The 22,976-nt window shown below is 42.4% G+C and overlaps 1 protein-coding gene across 1 annotated transcript in view; it reads left to right on the forward strand.

Moving 5' to 3' along the window:
- The window catches only part of LOC138770482 (scavenger receptor cysteine-rich type 1 protein M130-like), a 62,439-nt gene that overhangs the window by 38,646 nt on the left and 817 nt on the right, over positions 1-22,976 (forward strand). The window contains exons 5-8 of the mRNA XM_069949588.1: positions 17,062-17,376; positions 17,456-17,770; positions 18,037-18,346; positions 20,551-20,604. Coding sequence (XP_069805689.1) covers positions 17,062-17,376; positions 17,456-17,770; positions 18,037-18,346; positions 20,551-20,604 — 994 coding nt within the window. The remainder of the gene's footprint in view (positions 1-17,061; positions 17,377-17,455; positions 17,771-18,036; positions 18,347-20,550; positions 20,605-22,976) is intronic.

Raw genomic sequence — 22,976 nt, forward strand, 5'->3', positions numbered from 1 at the left:
CTAAGTCCTGGGCAAATTTTTCAGACAGTATCTTATAATATTCACCAGAAAATCCGTCTGGTCCGGGTGCTTTGTTATTTTTTAGAGATTTGATGGTAGTGCTAACTTCAGCCAGTGAGATGGGTGCATTTAGGGAGTCAAGATCTTCCCCTGTCAATTGAGGGAGTTGCAGGGAATCAAGATTAAGTCGCCCGGCCTCCAAGTCTAGAGGTCCCTGTGAGTATAAGTTTTGATAGTACCTGAGGAATCTCTTAATGCTTTTATGTGAGTGGGCTTCCAGCGTCCCTTTGCTAGGTTGGCTAAGAGCTTTCCGGCCTTGGTTCCAAAGCGGTACAGGTCGGCAAACCTTTGATCCCTGCAACATTGTTCTAGGTTATCCTGAGCCCTGTCGAAGTCATGTTTGGCCGTAACCCATGTATCCTTATTGCGCGATGATGGCTGAAGTAAAAATGAGGTATAAGCCGTCCTAACGGTAGCTGTCACCTTATCATATTCTATTTTTACCTTCTTTTTGTGGGCCACTGCATAGGCCAGAATTTTGCCCCTCATGACTGCTTTAGAGGTCTCTCAGTATAGTATTGGGTTCGCAGTGTGAGCCGCGTTGTCAGATGAGAACTCTAGCCACCAATGTTGTAACAGCTGCTGAAAATCTGTGTCTCCTGCCAGGTAAGAAGGGAACCGCCACACTCTATCCTGACCTACAGGAAAGTCCTCCCTGACAACCAGGCTCACAGGTGAATGGTCGGATATGACCAGATCGTGGATTTGCGTGTCGGAGATTTTCTGGATGAGAGAAGATGACATGAAAAAGTAGTCAAGCCTCGACCATGCATTCTGAGAGTGGGAATAATGTGTGTATTCTCTCTCCGTGGGGTGCATGTGGCGCCATATGTCAGTGAGACTTGTCGCGTCTAGAAGAGGTTGGATAAATGTGTCATGGGTTAGATTAGAGGGGCTCTCTTACGGTCTTCATCTACATGTGCGACAGAATTAAAGTCTTCACCTAGCAATTTACATTTTTCCCAGTCTTGTAATACCAAAGATTCCAGTTGGGTGTAAAAGGGGCGTCTATCTGAGTTAGGAGCATACAGATTGTAGAGGGATATTCTCCCTGCAGGCGTATCTAATAGCAAACTATGACGTCTGCCCTCAGTGTCATTGGAATGTGAAATGACGGAGTAATTAAGGTTTTTGTGTAAAAGCGTAATTACTCCGGCTTTCTTGTCAACCGCCGGTGATCCAAACACCTCACCCACCCAAAGTTTGTTCAATCTAAAATACTCTGCACTGGTAAGATGCGTCTCCTGTAACATTGCTACATCAGCTCGCAAGCGTCCTAAATGGCGCAGGATTTTGGTGCGCTTGGCCGGGAGCGCAACCCTTTTACATTCCATATCACCACCTTCATAATATCTTAATCAAGCACGTAGGGGATTCATGAGGCGTTTGGATGACCTAGGCATAGTATGGAGGCAGCTGGCTAACACTGTCATGGAAGATAAGATATATATATACAGGCTGGATGGAAAAATGATAAACAAACAACTAAACAAACAAAACAGAAAACAAAAGGCCCTAACCAGATCTGCGAGAAGTAAATGGGTTGTGGACTTCAATTTTTTCACGGGGTGCAGTGGATCTCGCTCCTCCACTGACACATACATGAGCAGTAACATACTAGTTATGGCACATAAGAGGAACTCTCTCCGTCACGGCAGCCATATTGTACTGTACTCAGGCCACAACACTGGTAAACTAAATACAACTAATTATAGTGTGCGAAGACTTCACCTAACACTCTAACTAAATAAGGAGAAGATCTTAGCTATATAGGAAAAAACAGAAACATTAATAACAGAAAGCAGTCGTTGCAACAAATAGGGGTGTTCCCCAGAATGAAGGATACTGCGGGTGTAAGTCCCTCAGTCCATAGTATCTTGGGAGGACTCCGGGCTGTTCAGTCTGCGCCTCTTGTGCTTCTCTGGCACGTTTTGAGGTATCTTAACGCCTACGAAGTGTGCTGCATCTTCCGGATTATGGAAAACTTCCGAGGTGCCGTCTGCTCTGAAGATGCATAGAGCCGCCGGGAATTGCAGGACAAAGCGGATCTGGTGTTTGACTAATTCAGTGCAAAGTGGGGCAAAGGCCTTCCTCCTCTTCGCAACATCAGCTGAAAAATCATTAAATAACAGGATCTTGTAGCCCCTGACAATGGCATCTGCCTGATTTTTCTTGTTTGTTTGCATAATCACATTTTTGTCAGCATAGTTCAGATATTTTACTATAACTTGACGTGGTCTTGGCGCCGTGTTATTGCCCTTATTCGTGCGGGGTGGACCCAGCCTGTGTGCCCTTTCCACGGTACATGGCGCTGGCAGCCCCAGTGCCTGGGGGATTTCTTCTGCACATATTTTGAACAGACAAGTAGCTGCGACGGACTCAGGGAGCCCCACAAGTCTCATGTTGCTCCATCTGGAGCGGTTCTCCAGATCCTCCGCCTTATCTTGCAAAGTTTTTATAACCCGGGCAGATTGCTGCATCTTTACTTTAGCCTAAGTGAGCTCTGTCTCTACAGTCTCCAAGCGTGTTTCCAGCTCAGTTATCTGGTTAGTGTGCTTATCAATGTCTCCACGTATTTGTGTGAGGGCTGCAGTTATTGTGGAGTCTAGTGATGCCTTCAGATCCGGGCTCAATATGCGAGCCACTTCTATGGCCAGCGATTTACAACTTTTCTGTAGTCCCGGGATGAGTGCTTCACCCGAATCATCTATGAGCAGTCCCGCATCCTGGGAGGAAGGTAGCTGGAGATCTGGAGCTGCCGCTCCTTCTGTGTCTGAGGTAGCGGGCGCCATCTTAGATTTCGTCTTCACACGCAATGTTATCGCCGCAGCCTGTGATAGTGATGCCGCCTCACCGCCACGCTGCAGGAATTTCTCCATTAGGTGCAGGAGGTGATTAGGATGCTGTTGGTAAGTCCGTGGACTCTCTCCAGACAAAATCTGCGGCGGGAGGACAGATATATGTGGTGCCCGGCACGGAGCTGCTTCCTCACGCTGCTAGCATCCGCGCGCCGGAACCGGAAGTCTAAAGGTCCACATTAGCCCATTTTTGATATACAGATGTGGTGTGCTACTCGGCCATTGATGGTAGTGTCGTAACACCATTGCTAGTCCAGCACACAGGTGGGATGTTGATACCTGCTTTAGTGTAGCCGGTCTGTAGTGTTCCCCAAATGGTCGGTGACCTGCTGGATTTTAGTGGGTCCCTTGAGATCTTGTCATGGTAGTTCTAAGTGGCAATTGACCCACCCAGACTATCGGTACAGCCACCCACAGAAAGGATAAAAATAACCCAAGGAGTACGGTTTGTGTGTATAGGTGCTGGTACGGAGGAAAGGATAACTGAGTCCCAGTGATGTAAAAACAGAACAGCTTTTCTGTACAGTCTCTTGATAGCACAAAACACTTTGGCAGCACATAGATTAATCTTTTTTTTTTTTTAATATATCCATAAACAATTACAACAGTATATCCAAAAACAAAAATAAAACTATACCCCATTCCCCCACACACACAGACCCATCCCCTCCAAAAAAAAAAAAAATAAAAAATATCTTCCAATAAAGCCCTTAGGACAGTACATATCCTCTTTTTCCCATGGAGTCGAACCCGCGGAACATCCTCTATAAGTCCTCTTACTATGAGGTGCTGTAGTTCTAGCTCACGCTTCCACCTCCCACTAGCTTATGAGGTTAGTTTATTGATTCTATCCGTGCAGGGTCTCCGCCTCCCCCCCCCCCGCCCATGCACGGGAAGCGCCCCAGGCCAGACAAACAAGCCACACAAACAACAACAACAAAAAAAAAAAAAAAAACATACACACCCTCTGTATATATATAATATAACTATTAGTACATTTCACCTCTTTTCAGCAGACTAAAACCCCGGCAGCCCCCCTTCTCACAATCGGTATATTCGCCAGCGTCAGTCACCCACCTTTCTCAGATGGATTTCCAACACACAGCAAATCCATCCCAGTTTTAAAAACTGCGCAAATCCCTCTCCAGTACCACTGTGGAGGTTTCACGCTTATCCCGCTCTCCCCTGATGACAAACAACCATATATTATGATCAAGTCTGACACCCTGGAATGCAGGAACCATACACACACCACACTGGGGCTGCTCATGGACAAGGTCTATCTGCAGAAAGAGACAGAGAAAAGGGACTCTCACATCTTCTATCCCTATATTGTATATTATTGATTCCTTTTATACTTTCCTATATACAGAGCAACGCAAACAAAAAACAAAAAACAAAAAAAAAAAAAAAAAAAAGAAAAAAACAAGGCCATTCATACCAAAACATCTCAGCCCGGGGCACACCCCCCGCCCAGGCAGGCGAAAGCGGCCACCCCCACGGTCACCCCCAAAACTATCCCCAATATTTTATCACACAACCCAGGAGTTCTGCGAGCACTCCACCGATCACAATCTGTCATGGATGTACCACCCCAAATAACTATAGCAGACCTTCTCCTTAACTTAAATTATACACAAATGTTATAATCATGCACAATCTCTTGCCCTCCTTTAACAACATGCTTTTACAAATATATTGGAAGAATATAGAAAAAAATACAAAAATTACTTTATCCCAACTCCCCCCCCCCCCCCCAAAAAAAAAAAAAAGAGGAAGAGAAAAAAAAAAAAAATTCCTAAAACCTAGATCTCTCTCAGCTGTGAGACCGTGTGATTTAAACCGGGACTACACTCCTTTGCCGCTTCAAAAACTACAGACCAATCTATATTTTCTATCCCAAGATCTTCTTCCCATTTTATTTTGTACTGTGTATTAACTCTATATTTAATTTTCTGTGCAATAAGTTTATATATCTTCCCTATAAGACCTTTCTTAACGTGTATTATTTGTGGCTGGAATATGATGTGATCTTGTGTATTAAATATATCTTTATCTTGTGTTGCCTTAAATCCATGTCTAATTTGCATATATCTAAAGTGTTCTCTATAACTAACTCCAAATTCTTTTTGCAATAACTCAAACTTCTTAATATTTCTATCTTTCTTATCTATTAAATGATCTATCTTGTGAATTCCCTTCTTTACCCAAAATATAGGATCGTCTATTTTGTACAGTTCGCTAATTTGTGAATTTTTCCATAACGGTGTAATGTGTTTTATCCCCTTAAGTTCTAATTTCCTTTTAACACTATACCACACTTTTTTTTATCATATAGTCTATAGGTTTGTTTTTATTACCAATCTTGTCCGCCTCAAGCAAAGTCGGCAAATCAGGATGAAATTGATTCACCTGCCGCTCCCACATTCCCGTAAAGTCATATACCTTCCATTTTACAATATACACCATTTGGGCAGCTAGAAAATAAAGCTCATAGTCTGGTAGTTTGAAGCCAACCTTACTCCTGTCCTGGATCAACGTATCATATCTAATTCTCACATTCTTATTCTTCCATATAAGCACATTATCCAGACTTCTCCTATGATACACGCAAAAAGAGGATGAGCTTCATAGGGGTAAAAAAAAGATTGTTGGCAGCAGGGATTAAGTACGCTTTGCTATTCCCAGCACGTCTTAGAGTGATCTACTCAGATACTACTATTTTTTTTGATGGGAGGGGGGAGGGAAGAAGGGGGGGTGGGGGTTAGGGGTGGTGAGGGGGGGGGGGGTTGGGGGGGAGGGTATTCCTTTTTTTTTTCTCTTCTCTATCTCTTCTCTCTTCTTCCTTCCTTCCTTGGAGCCTCCTTTGCTCTGGCATCCTGTATATGTGTGCCCATGTCTTGTATACTAACTTTTCTGTTTTGAACAATGACAGAGACCCTTAGAATTGTTTCTTGGAATGTACGGGGGTTGTCTGGTAAAGTTAAGAGGGCTGCAGTATTTAGTGCTCTTAATCATTATTTGCCAGCAATTATTATACTGCAGGAAACTCATCTAGTCCCAGAGACAATTGAAAAGATAAAAAGGAGATGGATGGCAGAAAACTATCATTCTACCTTCTTCTCTTACTCCAGAGGGGTTAGTATCCTGTTCCATAGGTCTCTAAAAGTAGAAATAATCAACTCTCATATAGATAAACTGGGAAGGTTTGTTGTAGTCCATATGTGGTGTGAGGGTATAGAGATGGTGTTAGCGGCTGTGTATTTCCCTCCCCCCTTCTCCTCTAGGATGCTTATCGAGATAGATAATCATATGCATAAAATGGCTAGCTGCCCTAAATACATCATAGGAGACTTTAATGAGGTGTTTGTGGACTCTCTGGATAGATTTAGAATGGATGGGAGGTTGGGGAAGCAGGGAAGTACACAGCTTTATAAAATGACAGGAGAACTGGGTTGGAGAGACCTATGGAGGGAGGTAAATGGAGACTGCCTAGAATATACCTGTGTTAATAAAACTCACAAGGTGATGTCGCGCATAGATTTAGCGCTGGGTACGGATGATAGTGTGTCCCTAGTGAAGAGGATAAAGATTGGAAGGCGAGGATTGTCAGACCATGCCCTGTTAATACTTGAACTGTACAAGAGAGAGAGCACTACCTGTAAACCTATAAGAATAAATGCATTTTGGATTAATTTAATTCAGATAGACCTAGAAGATGAAAATAAGTTTTTTTTTTTAGACTAACAAGGGCACTGCATGCTTAAGTACTGTCTGGGATGCGTTCAAGGCGACTTTACGAGGTATAATACATCACAAAATATCATGGTGGAAGAAGGATGCAGAGAGAAGAGAGGAGGAATTATACAATGTGGTTAAAAATTCTGAGGCAAGGTATAGGAAGGTAACGTCAGAGGATAATTGGAAGGAATGGATGCAGGAGAGAGATAAATTAGATGAAGCGTTAGCTCTTAAAGTAGAAATTAAAGATCAGTTTCGGAAGGCCAAAAATGGTATAGAGGGTGAGGGGCCGGGGAGGCTATTGTCCCGGGTAATTAGCCATCAACAAAGCAGTAAGGGGATTGTGGCCATGAAAGGTGGAGATAAGATAGTTACATCTAATAAGGAAATTTTAGAGGTGTTTAAGAACTATTATGAAGCATTATACTCATCGGAGTTGAAGTGGGGGTGTGAGGCTATTGGGGATTTTCTACGGGGAGTTTCAATTCCTAGACTTACTGAGGAACAGATGAAGGATCTCGAGAAACCCATCACTAAGTTGGAATTGAAAAATGCTCTGAAGGGTATGAGGGATGGTCGGGCTCCGGGGTCAGATGGGATTCCCGTAGAGATCTACAAGGCAATGGAAGATTCCTTTCTGGAGGAATTTTTGGAAGTGCTAAACTTCTCTCACTCTGTAGGAATATTGCCTGATTCGTTGAGTGATAGTGTGATAGTAGTAATACCTAAAGAGGGAAAAGACCCACTGAGCCCGGAGTCATACAGGCCTATATCCCTGATCAATTCGGATGTCAAGGTTCTCGCTACAGTTTTGGCAAAGCGGATGGCTGGGGTTATAACATCATTGGTACATAGGGACCAATCAGGCTTCATACAGGAGAGGGGAGTATATTCTAATATACGTAGAGTGTATTCTAATATACAGGAGGTCAGGGGTGGCTCTGAGGGTAGGGCGTTGGTCTCACTCGACGCGGTCAAAGCTTTTGATCGCGTCGAGTGGAACTATTTGTGGACCGTTATGGAGCGTATGGGATTTGGCCCGAGTTTTATGCAGTGGATACGGATTTTGTATGCGGCTCCAAGGGCTCGGGTACTTGTTAACTCTGTTTTGTCTGATGCTTTCTGTTTGACGAGAGGGACGAGACAGGGGTGCCCTCTGTCCCCGCTCTTGTTTAATTTGGCGGTAGAGCCTTTGGCTATTATGATTAGGGATGAGGTAGATATAGGGGGTTTTGTATATTCAGACAGAATTGAGAAGATATCGTTATTTGCTGATGACCTTTTGCTCTTTCTTTCTAACATTAAAACCTCGGTCCCAAAGCTGATACAACTTATAGATACATTTGGGGATTACTCAGGTTTTGCTATCAATTGGACCAAATCATCATTAATGTTGTTTCATGAAAGTGACCGTGGCGATTTTGGACAATTGAGAGTATGTGCACCAGGGGAATCAATTAGATATTTGGGGATAGAACTTTCGGTTGAAATAGAAAAATTTATTGGCCTCAATGTGATACCGCTCTTTTCCAAAATAAGAAAAAAAATTCAAATATGGAACAAACTTCCGATTGGTATGGCGGCTCGGATGAGTATTATCAAAATGGTCATACTACCCCAAGTTCTTTTTGTATTAGCAAATAGCCCCGTGTGGATAACAAAAAAATGTTTTCGTCATATAATTACATAGATTAATCTTTGTACAGACTTTAGCGCCTAAACACGTTTGTGCTCAGGACATACTTGAAGAAGTGGAGTAGAGGTAGTTGTAGCAGTGCTTGAAGAGTTTAGAGTACAGCAGCGTAGAGGAGAGGAGTTTGTCAATGGAGTCCCAACCCAATGTAGAACTGTACTCTGCCAGAATAGGATACGTAGACCCCCAGGTAGCTTTGTCCTATCCAGGCTAATTTCTCTTGTGTATCAGGATACTGCCCTGCACTTTAGCACTTAGTAGAAGATATAGGATAAGTACTGGAAGAACTAAGTGTCTCTAGCGGCTTCTACATACACGGGTCTTAGACTCGACTCACTAAACACACTCTCTGAACTGAACTGGCAGAGCTAGGCCCTGGCTACAGCATGGACATCTGCTCTGTGTGTCCTTCTCCAACGATTGAAAAAAAAAAAAGAATGGTCCGGATTAGAGATGAGCAAACTTTTTTTTTAGAGTTCAGTTTGGCAGGTTTAGGAAATTTTTGGCATAATATTTGGATTTGTCTGAATCAAACCTTAAACAAGCCAAATGCCACCACAACCCCTCATCCCCCAGGAAGAGGACACAGCTACAGTGGCCTTTTGAGCCACTTTTGAGCCACTGGGCATTTCCTGAAAAGAGCCATACTTTGTACGTTTGAACACAATGAGTTTTTCAATAGGAAAATTAACCTTACAGTTGCTTCACAGGGTTAAATTGATCTAGGAGAGTTGGATGACTGCTGTCTAATAACATTTTTATCCTGCCAGACATGGTTTTTAGACGGCACCAAAGATGTCACCTGACAGGTGATTGTAAGAATTAAATTGAACCAGGAAAGTTGGACGACTGCTGTATAATTACGTTTTTATCCTTAGGGTACAAACACACACGGCGTATATGCTGCGTATTTACTGCTGCGACTTGCGTATTTACTTGCTGCGACAGCCAATTGAACAATTTACTTTATTGAACTCAGAAGGCTAAAACCAACAACTGTATACAGAAGGATCAGAATCCATCCCACCATCGAAATGGGTACGATAACAGCAGAAACCATGCAATGTTATGGTGAACCTACCTTTCACCAAACAAAAAAAAATGCATATGAATAGACAGACAATCTAAAGCCTGTACAAAAGTGAAGAGGTAGGTAAACAACAAGATGACAAGATGACAACACCTAATTGTGAATAAGGAAGGAGGAGCAATCGCAACACTGAAAACCCTGTCCCACGTGTGGTCCGCAAACTATCTGCTAACCTCTTCATGGGTCTCAGATACTCAGATTTTTGGTGCCGGGATCGCTTCTCCTTCCATATTCACATTTTGGTATTGTCTAGTTTTTCCGACTTAACCCCTTAAGAACCGGGCCAAAAATGGCCTTATGGACCGAGGCAAATTTTATAAATATGACCTGTGTCACTTTATTCATTTATACATTGGGAATGCTTATACCTATCCAGCTGATTCTGAGAACGTTTTCTTGTGACACATGGTACTTTACAATTCTGGTAAATTGCAGCCGATACTTATAATGAATCCTTATGAAAAAAAACAAAAAAACATAAAAAAAAATCGCATTTTTCCAACTTTGAAACTTTTCTGCTTATACAGACAATGGTTATGCCACATAAATTAGATATAAAATAGCATTAGCAATATGTCTAATTTATGTTGGTGGCGGTTATTAAACTATCTTTCATTTTTTTAGACAATAGAAAGCTTAAAACATTAGCAGCAATTTTCCACATTTTCTGTAAAATTTCAAAATCTGATTTTTTTAGGGACCTGTTCAGGTTTCAAGTGTATTTAAGGGGACTGTATGTTAGAAAGCCCCACAAAGCATCCCATTTCAGAAACTACACCCCCACCCCAAACTCTGCAAAAGCACAACCAGAAAGTTTTTTTTAACCCTTTTGGTAAGTCTCAGAAATAAAAGCTCAGTGTGTAAGAAATGTGAAAATTAAATTTTTCTGTGTAGAGATTTTATTGTAATCCAATATTTTTAATAATTATAAACCTGATACCAGATAAATGCACCCTAATATTTATTGCTCCGTTTCTACAGTTTATAGAAATACCCCATATGTGGCCCTATTGCGCTATTTGACACAATCACAAGCCTCAGATATAAAGGAAACACGTGAAAACTGGAAAAGGTCGGCACTCCGATCTCAGGCGGTGCCCGAGCAAAAATATAGAGCATTAACAGAAAGATCCCGGCACTCGCCAATATTCTGCAAAGTGATTTATTTATCAGTGCATATACAAACAGGCGGATATGGACGCGTTTCGGCGTAGAGCCTTTCTCAACAAGCTCTACGCCGAAACGCGTCCATATCCGCCTGTTTGTATATGCACTGATAAATAAATCACTTTGCAGAATATTGGCGAGTGCCGGGATCTTTCTGTTGATGCTCAGATATAAAGGAGCGCCTAGTGAATTTCAATGCCTCCGTTATATTTGGTCAGAGGCGCTGGGGTGGCAAAACATGAAAAACACCCCTAAAGGGACAACATTTAGAAAACGACATCCCTCGGGGAATGTAACAAGGGGTGCAATGGGCATTTGGAACCCACAGGTGTTTCACAGATTTTAAAAACAATGTGGCGTGAAAAAGGAAAAATTTTATTTTTTTTACATTAAAACATTATTCTAGCCTTCAATTTTTCATTTTTACAAGGGGATGAAAGAAAAAAAAAACACAAAAAGTGTAGCACAGTTTCTCCCAAGTATGGAAATAGCACACATGTGGACATAAAGTGCCAAGCGGGTGCAGCACGAGCTTCCAAAGGGAAGGAGCGCCAATTGGCTTTTGGAAGCTGGATTTGACTGGAATGGATTTCAAGGGCCATGTTGCATATACAAAGACCTCGTGCTGCCAAGACAGTGGAAACCCTCCACAAGTGACCCCATTCTAGAAACTATACCCATCAAGGAATCTAACAAGGTGTGCAGTGAGCATATGGACCCCACTGGTGACAGACAAAAATGTGGAACAATGCGACGTGAAAGCGAAAAATTTCATTTTGGCCATGAGGGGGGGCTTAACCACCCCCGTGCCGACCAGCAGAGATGGCCTGCTAAGCCACGGGCTTAAATGTATGTCCCTTTGTGTAAATACACGGGCTTCGGGGCCGTACATTTACGCCCGTGGTCGTTAAGGTGTTAAAGTGACACTGTTGTTACGAGATATATCAAAAGTTTTGATTGATCCGGGTCTGAGTGTACCGATTGGAGAACAAGCAGGGAGAAGACGCTTTATGGAGCCTAACACTTTTTTTTATAACTCGTTCTCCCGATTGGTACGGGTTTGAACACTTAGACCCACACTTATTAAAACTTTTGATGTCTCTATGACATGTCAAAAGTTTTTTGTAATGATGGTGACACTTATTATTTGGTTACAGTCTTGTTGTTTACATACCTCTTCACTGGTAGAGGCCTGTGATTGTCTGACTACTCATATGCCTTGTTTGTTTGGTAAGATGGAGGATAACAGACTATAACATTGAGGGCCGGGACAAAGGGCAGGCAGCGGTAGGCGATGGCCTAGGGCGCCATCTGGTGGTTAATTACAGGAGGCGCAGTTCATTCATCTAGCCCCCACCTCTGTCCAGCAGCCTTGCTGAGACACAGCAAGGAGAAATCTCCTTGTCCCTGCAGCCCAACACCATCCCCCGCCCCCACAGCCTCTCCCACCAACAACCCCCGCCCCCTCCATGGAGACAAATGAGGAGTATGATCCTCCTCATCTGTCTCATCTGATGCTGTGTGTGCAGAGAGCAGGCCGCAATAAGGCTATAGTCTCTCTGTCACTGGCAGAAACCAGCCCCATCTTGCCAGTATGAGGCTCCACCTCTATACTGTTTACTCTGAGCATGCTCTCCTCCAAGCACAGTAAGTTCTTTGGTAAAAGATTGACAGTCATGCCCAGATACCTCAAAGAGCATGGGGGAGTCCTATACTATACTTTAGTGCAGCTGCCCCTTTCCCTCAGCCCCCAGTCTGCAGCATACTGCCCAGCTCCATCATCTAGTGCTGATTGTGGGTGCAGCTATACCATATCTGCGTGGGGACCCCTGCTATACACTATATGGGGGCTATACACTCTATTTGGGGGTATACTCCATGTGGGGGTTATACACTGTGGGGGCTATACAATGTGGGGGATACACTATGCGGGGGGTGAAGACTACACTATGTGGGGGTTAAACACTGTGGGGGCTACACTTTGTGTTGGTGAAGACTACACTATGTAGGGGCTATACACTGTGGGGGCTACACTATGTGGGGGCTATACACTGTGGGGGCTATACTATTTGGGGGGTGAAGACTACACTATGTGGGGGCTACACCATGTGGGGGGTGTAGACTACACTATGTAAGGGGTTATTCACTTTGTGGGGGCTATATTATGTGGGCACTATACACTTTGTGGGGGGTATACGGTGTGGGAAATATACAATATGTGGTAGCTACTGTATACTATGTGGGGATTATACACTATGTGGGGCTATACTATTTCAGGACTATACACTATGTGGGGGCTATACTATGTGGGGATTATACACTATGTGGGGGGCTATACCATGTCGGGACTATACACTATGTGGGGGCTATACTGTGTGGGGAGTATACACTATGTGGGGGATATACTGTGTGCGGATTATACACCAAGTGGGGGCTATACTATGGGCGCCATTTGCCCCCTCTGCCTAGTGCACCAAAACTCCTTGTCCCAGCCCTGATAACATTGCATGATTTCTGTTATTTGCCAACCCGATTTTATGGTAGGATGAATTCTAATGCCCCTCCATTATTATTTCTGTATACAGTTGTTGGTTTTAGCCCTCTGTATTCAATGTGTTCTGTGCTCCCTCATGTGTAAAGAAAAGAATGTAACCAACCTGTCTCACTTTATGCAGTTGTAGCTACATGATGCTATAACTTTTCTTTCTGATTCTGAGACATTTGTGACATATTGTACTTTAGGTTAATGGTAAATTTTGGCCGATATGCAAAAAAGTTTTTTGTGAAAAATGCTACTTTTTCATGAAATAATGACAAAATTAGCATATTTCTCATTTAAAATTTGCTGCAGTCACCGTGCAGGTTTAATCATGTAATAATTGTATTGCCAACGTCATTACGCACGCAGCAATATTTTTATTATTTTTCCAACATTTATTATTGTTTTGGGGGCTATGGGGATTACATGTGAATTTAACTTTATTATAAATATTTTTTTTTTGTGTGTGTTTTTTTGCAATGCAATATGCCTGTAATAAGCAAAGCTGATCAGACTCAGCCTTAGGCTCAGCCTGATCAGCTTCCATAGCTGTGACACCAGGAGGCTTCCGGGAAACCTTCTGACATCACAGTAACCATCGGGGCTGTGTGATCTCACCGCACAGCCCCAATGGGGCAAAGGGGTTCTCCCTTCTTGCAGCACTATAGGTGCTGCATTCACATTGATCACAGAACCTATAGGGCAGTTACAGCGGGTGTCCGGCTTTCACTGACAACCGGGCCCCCTTGCAGATGACACAGGCGCAGCTCTTGCACCTGTGTTATCCTTATCACGTACCGGCACGTCCATCTGCCGGAAAGCTGTGCAGAAATAGACGTGCTAGTACGTTATTATGCAGCAAGGGGTTAACATCTAAGGGCCAAATGTCGATGCTAAAATCAATAGTAGTGTGCACTCTCCTTTGCAAGTTGTTCTAGGTGATAGGCACAACTCTATTGTACACTCAGCAAGAACACAAGCAGCGCAGCTCTCATTGGGGGTATCACAACCTGGACTAGCCAGGAGGTTGATCTATGAAACAGCAAGAGTCCGCTAAGGACCAGAGGAACTCACCAACTTCCCCTCTCTTGGGGTATTATTATTTTTATTATTATTATTATTATTATTTATTTATAAAGTGCCCTTGATTCCAGGGCACTATACAAGAGATAGAGGATAACAGACAGGAAAAATACCATACCATAGCATCTCTATGGGAGAGTGTGCTCTCCTTGGCTGCTGTGGCTCTCCACTCTAAAAAGTGACACGTCACTTCTTTGAGCGGAGAGCAGCGGCAGCGGAGGAGCGGAACACGCTCTCCCATAGACGGGTTATGGCACACTGAGACAGGAGGGATTATTCCGCATAATTTACTCAGTGTGAACATACCTTTAGGAAAGCACAGGTGCAAATAGGAAAACGCATAAAAAAAACGCTGCAAGGTCTGTACAGCCATCAAACATGTATACACTCCATCACATTCAAAAACAAAAGTTTGCTATTGTGGTAAAGCGTTTCAGCTTATACATCAGAAACAAGCCTTTCTCATGCCCTCTCAAGCTTGTTTTTGATGTACTATATAAAGCGAAAACGTGTTGGCACAATAATGCAAATTCTACTTAGAAAGGATTTGAGTGTATTCACATTGTAAGATAAAGAAGAGGAAGCACAGCAAATTCCTGTGTGATTAACAATACTTTGATAGTAGTAAAATATTTGATTTGAATCCAAAACAAATAAAATACATGAGGAGATTTTGGAACCAGACTATTGGAAACTGATTTCGGATCCACCTTAAGTGTAAGGGGTGGTGCTCTTCCCAGCTAATCTGACAAAAGTGACCCTGGTAACCTAGTAGTTTCAGAGGGTATAATGTGTATATGAAACAGAAATGGAGAGGGCGCCAGGTATGGGCAGTATGGTCACTGGTGTGTGTGTGTGTGTGTGTGTGTGTGTGTGGGGGGGGGGGGGGTCAGGTCTCGCCTCTGCCAGCAGAAAACCTATAATAAGAATCAGTTCCCTGCCATCTTCTATGGTCAGTCATCTATAATAGTACAGCTGCACAGAATCCTTCTCACCTTGTATAGGCCGATCTCTCTCCTAAATGCAGACGCTAACATTTTTGCAAAGTTGATAGCACAGAGATTAAGTAAAATTGTTCAGAATCTAGTTAGTATACCAAAATGGTTTTGTTCCGGACAGATCAATGTTCTCTAATATTGAAAGGGTGATGTACAATCTACAGTTGGAAATGGAGGTCCCCAGCTCCATGTCTATTGACGTTGTTAAAATGTTTGACAGGGTGGAATGGGCTATCCTCTGGTTGCCCCTACAGTGCGCCTCTCTATTAATGGGAACCTTTCTGAGAGATTTTATATTGAGCCACTTACCAGATGAATGCCGATGACCTGTTGGTTTTTGTTTGGGAACCAAGGGATAGCCTGGCAACATTTATGGGTAAATTTATACAGTTTGGAGAACACGCAGGACTAGAAATAAACTGGGGAAAATCTGGAGGGGACAAACAGTACAGTGCACTCAGATTTTGATCTGGAAAGGGTGGAAGGCAGTTTTGAATACCTTGAATACCTAATGAATATTGCACCCTAAATATTAAAACTTAAAAAAAAACAAATTAAAAAAATAAATACTTAAGAGATCTTGCGGTGATACTAGGAGGTTTTTGTGGGGCACTAATAGTGTAAGGGCAAGATACAAATGGTTCTCCACTTCAGCACATATAGGAGGAATCGATTTACCCAACTTTAGATTTGACTTTTATGCATTAATCCTCTTTAATATTAGGAAACATAATTCGACTAATGGAGGAATATTTTAGGGGTATAGCGGACAGCCCCTTAAAAGCAACTCTGTACCCACAATCTTCCCCCCCCCCCCCCCAAACCACTTGTACCTTCAGATAGCTGCTTTTATTCCAAGATCTGTCCTGGGGTCTGTTCAGCAGGTGATGCAGTTAAAAACAACTTTTAAACTTTCAGCCCCATGCCCAACGGTCGTGGCCTAGAGTATCTGCACCACCCCTCCGTCCCACCTCCCCACCCTCTTCATCATTTGGAATGCCACTGGAACATTTTCTCCTGTCTGAACATTGCACGGGTGCCTTAACGTTCCAGCCCATGTGCCAGGCTGACACAGGTGGGGAATAGGAGACAATCTGCCTGGAGCATTCGTAATGATGAGAAGGGTGGGGTTGAGGGACAGAGAGGTTGTGCCAGCCTAATGCATACACACTCTAGGCCACACCCATTGGGCACAGGGCTGCCAGTTTAAAAGTTGTTTTTTTAGGACAATTACTGCATCACCTGATAAATGGACCGCAGGACAGATCTTGGATTATCCGAAGGTGCAAGCTGTTTTTTTTTTTTTTTTTTTTTGGGGGGGGGGGGGGTCAGGTTGTGGGTAAAGAGTCGCTTTAAGTCACTTCTTTAAATGTTGGACTCAGGTAAATGGGAGCATGGTTCCCTCTCTCACTTTACGGTGATTTAAGACGAAGGTATGGGGAAAAGTGTGGGGGAATTTTCTTGCAGTTATGTAATAATGTGAATACTATTAATCATTTATTTAGGAATGGACATTTTAAAACTTTCACAGAACTTAGGTAGAGAAGGTAGAGAGTAATAATACTATATATATATATATATATATATATATATATATATATATATATATATATATATATATCCCCCCCTCATCTTCGCCTCTTATCCCCTCCTCCTGCCCATAGGGGGGAGGGTTGGGTCTAAGTGGTGGGTGGATTAAGGGAGGGTAAGTGAATTGATATTTTAAGGCATATTTTATGTTATATATTTTATTTATTTGCTGTGTTATGGAATGTAATATATATTAAAGATATATTCAAGAAAAAAAAATACATTATACTATATATCCACAGGTAAAAAGGAGACAGTGAGGCTGGTGGATGGAAAAGATCACTGTGCCGGAAAACTGGAGATTCTCACTAATAGTACATGGAGCAGAGCTGTCAGTGACCAATGGGGCATCAATGAGACTCAGGTTGTCTGCAGAGAATTACATTGTGGTCATGCGATTGATACATTTATCACATCACTGACAACTAACAGTAGTCATGTGCATCTAAGGGGAAATTGCCAGGGGAATGAGACCCAACTGAAGGAGTGTTCTGTTACTGGAGCATCTGATATGAAATCATGGAGTGGTCAGGGAAATATAGAAGTCATCTGCTCAGGTATTGTAGGTTCATCATATTATCATAGCTAGATATTAGGATTATATGTATCTTATTATTTTTGTTCATCCTAATGCAGCAAGTGAACGGATACGACTGGTAAATGGCTCTGCCCGATGTGCTGGAAGAGTGGAGATTTATCATGGAGGAAGATGGGGGACTATCTGTGATGACTCCTGGGATAAAGCAGATGCAGATGTGGTTTGTAAGCAGCTGGGTTGTGGTTTTGCTGTCACAGCTACAACAGAAGCCTATTATGGGAGAGGAACTGGGGACATCTGGCTGGATGATGTACAATGTAGAGGAAATGAAACCCACATCTGGGACTGTCCTTCAAACCCACTCGGAGACCATAACTGTGGTCATAAAGAAGATGCAGGTATTTTATGCTCAGGTAAGAGAGTTTTGGCTGCTTTTAGGACAGACAACATGTAAGGTAACAGTATTCTTATCTCTAATTACATTATATGCAAAATTTGTATGAAATAAGTGCCTTTATAGAACACTTTTACATTCTGTTGAAAGTTCTTTTTTCTTTCGAGGTTAGAACATAAGAACATAATGTGAACAGGCCCCAACTACATGACTGATAGAAATTGTGTATTTTTTCCAGTCAAAAAAAATGTGCAATGTAAACAAGGACCATAAATTTTCTTGCAGAATTTTTGGATATCCGCTTGGTTGGAAGAGACCTGGAATGTGAAGGATGGCTTGAAGTCTATTATAATGGAAGCTGGGGCTCGGTGTGTCATAATGTAATGCCAGACTTGTCAGTCTCTGTTATCTGCAAACAACTGAACTGTGGATCAAAAGGACGACTGGAGACTGGACTATATGAGAATAGGAGAAGACCCAAATGGGTGGATCATATTAACTGCACCAAGCATAGTAAACTATTATGGGAGTGTCCATCATCTCCATGGAACAAAGAATCCTGCAGTGAAAGAGAACTAACCTATTTAATTTGTGAGTATTCTATTCTATTTGTATGTAATATATTATGTATTGGTTTTCTTGGCATAACTTTATAATGTAATTTAACACCACACAGGCACCTATGAGCAAAAACACTTTGGGGAACATTTATTAAGACCAGTATACTCCGCTCTTAAATTAGGCCAGGTTCCACTTATCTGACCAGCTTCAGCAGGAGACGCGCACCTCATGGTAAATACGACGTACATTTTTGACTAGTTTAGGCCTTGCTAAAGGAGGCAAGGGAGGAGGCCACCAGGCAAGCAGGGGTTCCGACAGGTGTACTCTAGGGAGAAGGCCACAATCTGCCTTCAGTTGGTCTTCTCCAATTGGTCAAAACCAGGAAGTCAAATAAAAAAAAACAGGTCGGGCAGGCTAGATCAATCCTGTCAGGACTAAATTGTCAGGCAAAGGCAGGGTCAAATGTAGTGTCCCAGTACCCATGTTCACTGCTGCCCATTTATGTACAGTATGTGTAGGGTGGCTAACACTGTCTTTTATTGCAGTTAAGAGTGTGAGCCCTCTCTGCAGCGTGCGGTCCCAGGTTGCTGTGTGCTTTTCTCGGCTAATTAACTATTTAAATGCAGCTGTCAAAGCTGACAACTGCATTTAAATAGTCCTTGGCCCCCTTTCACTGGTGTCTAGTGGGGAGATCCCTTCTACTAAGCAATTTATAGACCATGAATCTGATCTGCTGCAGACCAGAGTCATACAGCACCTATCTGATGGACCGGTTTTGTATTGTGTAAACTACACTAATCTCTATGAGAGAGCAGTGTAGTTGTATTAGAAGTCCCCCAAGGGAACTTCTAATTAGTGCATGTAAAAAAAAAAAAAAAAATCCCCTCCCCTAATAAAAATTTAAATCATGCCCGTGCCCTAGTTCTAATGCTTAGCACTGCATACTAGTGGATTCTTTTGTAAAACTAAGGCATCTCACACTATCCTGACTAGAATCGAACCCCTCCCGAAACAGGAAACCCCCTATCCTATTTAGGGTCATATGACAGGAAGAAGGAAGAGTAGACAAAAGAGAGAGTTTAGAGTGCCTGCACCTGTGATTGGCTAAATCCATGTGATTGGTGATCCATGTGGGGAGGAATATTGACAGTTTGATTTAGGTATGGAAACCAATCTGTGTTAATTGCAAGTGCTATTTATACTTCACATTATCTTGTAACAGTACCCTTGAGAAAGTCTCGGTACAGAGACGGAACGCGTGGGGTTGTCAGTTCCCGACTTGGTCTCCTTCCTATGGTGATATTTGATCTTATGCTCTACCATGTATTTTTTCTATTTTCCTTGAGTTATTTTGGTCTTTTTGTCCATCTCAGACATTGGTTGAGTTACAGCTATAGCCATATTCCATATACATTTGGTCTTATTGGTTATTGTTTTGCCTTTATATATTATTTGTCTTTTCATGGGAGGGGGTTTACACTTGTACCAGTCGGGGTTTTGTGGTACTGTGGCTACCTTGCCCAGTCCAATAGAATCTTTTTCTGTTTTTAAATGTTTTTAGATGTCGGTCTTGCACTTGTAGTTTTTTGATACATTAATAAAGAATTATTCTATCTAATTGTGAGAGATACAGTCATTTATTATTTGGGATGTGCCACCCATACTCATATGACATACTTTTTTCTTGTTTTTTGGATACAGCTGCCTTTTGTTATGTCATTTTGGGTTGAGCACCCCGAAAATTATATTATAGTTTTCGATCTGATTTGAGCAGTAGTGCCCTGTTGTTTTCATTATACAAAGTTAGTCTCTTACTGGTTAAAAAAAAAGAGACTAAATATATAAATTTCCAACCAACGCAGAGAGTAACGGCTCAATGTGTTCATCAATCAGATTACTTCCTTCTTTGTGAGCGCTCAGATGACCTGGAAAACACTGGACTTCCTGTGTTAAGACTCTTCGGAAAAAAAAAGAGTCAGAACACAGGAAGTGCTGTGTTTTCCATGATACATAATAATAAAAAAAAAATAATGAATGTAAATTGCAAACTTGCTTTATATCACATCTACTGTTGATTAGGCTTTTGAAAGTTATAATGACAGTGACACTTTAATGCATGCCTGATTTCAGTTAATTTAATGTTGTCTGTATGTGTCTCTTTATATGCTGGAATGTTATGACTACAGTCATTATGCTTTTATGGAAAACCTTTTTTATAATTCTTTTTATGATATTTAGGTGGGATAAGTGCTATATCAGTTCAGAGATTCCCAACATCTCCTCCTTCATCAGGTAAGAAGAAATAAATATTAGACATTTTTAATAAATAAGTAATAATAAGTAATTACAGTAAGTACAGTTATGTGCTAAATAATAAAACACTGGGTAAAACTGCATCCAAAAAGGACCTGGGGGTATTGGTGGTAGAGATGAGCGAACTTTTCAAAAGCCACACTCCCTTCCACAGAGGAGGTCTGACTCTGTGAAAGGCCCCCCTGACTACTACTGCTTCCTGCTGTTGTTGACCGCGGCTCTGCCTGGGCCTACTGTGACCCACTATCACCCCGTTTCTCCCAGGCGGAATGGTGGTGGCGCTTCATATGGGCAGCCATGGCACTGGTGCCAGTATGGCAACTCTTGCCTCTTTTTATGCGCCTGTCACACAGGCGACAGATGACCACATAGGTATCCTCCGGGCACTTTTTAAAAAACTGCCACACAGGCGAGGTGTAGAGTCTAGTACTGGTAGGCTGCGAGGATGGGTGGGCGCTGCGGATACTAGGACCTGCAGTGGAGGAGGTTTCCCCAGTGGTCATCTGCTTGTCCTGGCTACGCTTCCGACTTGTTAGTTGACTACTGCTGCCTGTCTGCTTTTTAGTTGTGGCGGGCCTGCTGGCGGACGGATTCCCGGTTGACGAATCCGTCGAATAAGCCAAAGCCATCCGTTGAATAAGCCATCCCATGTAACATCCGTTGTAGCATCATCCTGTTCCAGAATGATGCTATCATCCTCATCAGGCTCCTGCCCAGCCCTCTCTCGTCTACTGCCTACTGCTCTCCTGCCAGGCCTAACATGGGGCTGCTCTGATATCGCCTCCGACACAGCTATGCCCTGCAGTTGATTGTCCCCGTCTCTTCCCCCACGTGCTCATTGTCATCAAAGAGCAGTTCGCTTCTCATAGACACCAACAGTTCCCATGCAGGAGGCGGGTCAAAAGTTAGAGGTATGTTGCTGAGGATGTCAGATGGAGGACGTGGGAATTGCTGCGTGCCCATGCCAAGTCAGGGTTGTGTCCGAGGTACCCACAGATACCTGGCTGACTGTCTCACTAGTCATCCTTGTGGACATCGAAGTGTGAGCCAGCCACTCCAGGACTTTGGAATTATGTGTGTGGACACGACCCTGGTGTGAAAAAGAAAGCTCAGGCCTGCCACTAGACCTTCTTCCTGCGCTACTTCCTATTATGCCACTTGAGCCAGACTCTCTGCCCTGCCCTCTGCCTGAAACGCTTTGTGATGTTTCTTGCTGCCGCTGTGCCATGACTTTATAATCAAATTATGATTTCTAAACTTGGTAGATGAGAACAGTATTTTCTGTAATATATAGGACTTTTGTGTATATATATATATATATATATATATATATATATATATATATGACTTGTAATATATAGGACAACTATAGAAATTGTCTATATATATATATATATATATATATATATATATATATATATAGCAATTTTTTAAGATATAATGCTATGCACCTGAACCAGGTATTTTAGTCTTTCAGGATAAGACGGATGTGATATACACACTTTCAATCGGAAGGGTCCAAGTATGGAAATTGGGTATATAGCACTTTTTTTTTAAGATACAATGCTATACACCTGAACCAGGTATTTTTTGTCTCTCAGGATAAGACAGATGTGATATACACACTATCAGAAATATAGGACTTGTATATCTGTACTGCACGTTTTGGTTCTGTGCACCCTTTGCTGTCCTATGCCTAATCTATATATCTTTTGCCTTCTCAATATTTCTCTCTCAATCACTAGATGTTTCTCCTCTCCACTTTCCTAATCTTTCCTTTCCCTCAATATATTCTCAGTAGTCTGTAGAACACAACAGCAGCTTGCTTCCTCTCTCTCTCTCTCCCTTTACACACTTCGTGGTGCGGTCATGCGACCGATCCTTTTAAAGCAATACCGACGTCACACAGGGGGTGGGCTAGTATAAGATCCCTGCTGATTGGATGTGTTCCGGGCATCATGGGAAAGCGCTTCTCATTTTAGAAAGCAAGAAAAAAAAAATCGGAGCGGATTTCCAAAAATCTGAATCCGATCGGACTCGGATTTTTGGAAAAATCCGAACCGGATCACATTCCGGCCGAATCGGTTTGCTCAACTCTAATTGGTGAACAGTAAACTCAACTTTAGTGATTAGTGCCAGGCAGCAGCTGCTAAGGCTAATAAAATAATGGGATGCATCAAAAGAGGTATAGATGCTAAAGATAAGAACATAGTTTTGCCTCTTTATAAATCACTTGTCAGACCACATACAGTTTTGTGTACAGTTTTGGGTACCGGTATATAAGGACACAACTAAATTGGAGCAGGTGCAGAGGAGGGCGACAAAGGTCATTAACCCTAGAATGCATACCT

This window comes from Dendropsophus ebraccatus, chromosome 13, assembly GCF_027789765.1.
Source record: "Dendropsophus ebraccatus isolate aDenEbr1 chromosome 13, aDenEbr1.pat, whole genome shotgun sequence".
Lineage (NCBI taxonomy): Eukaryota > Metazoa > Chordata > Amphibia > Anura > Hylidae > Dendropsophus > Dendropsophus ebraccatus.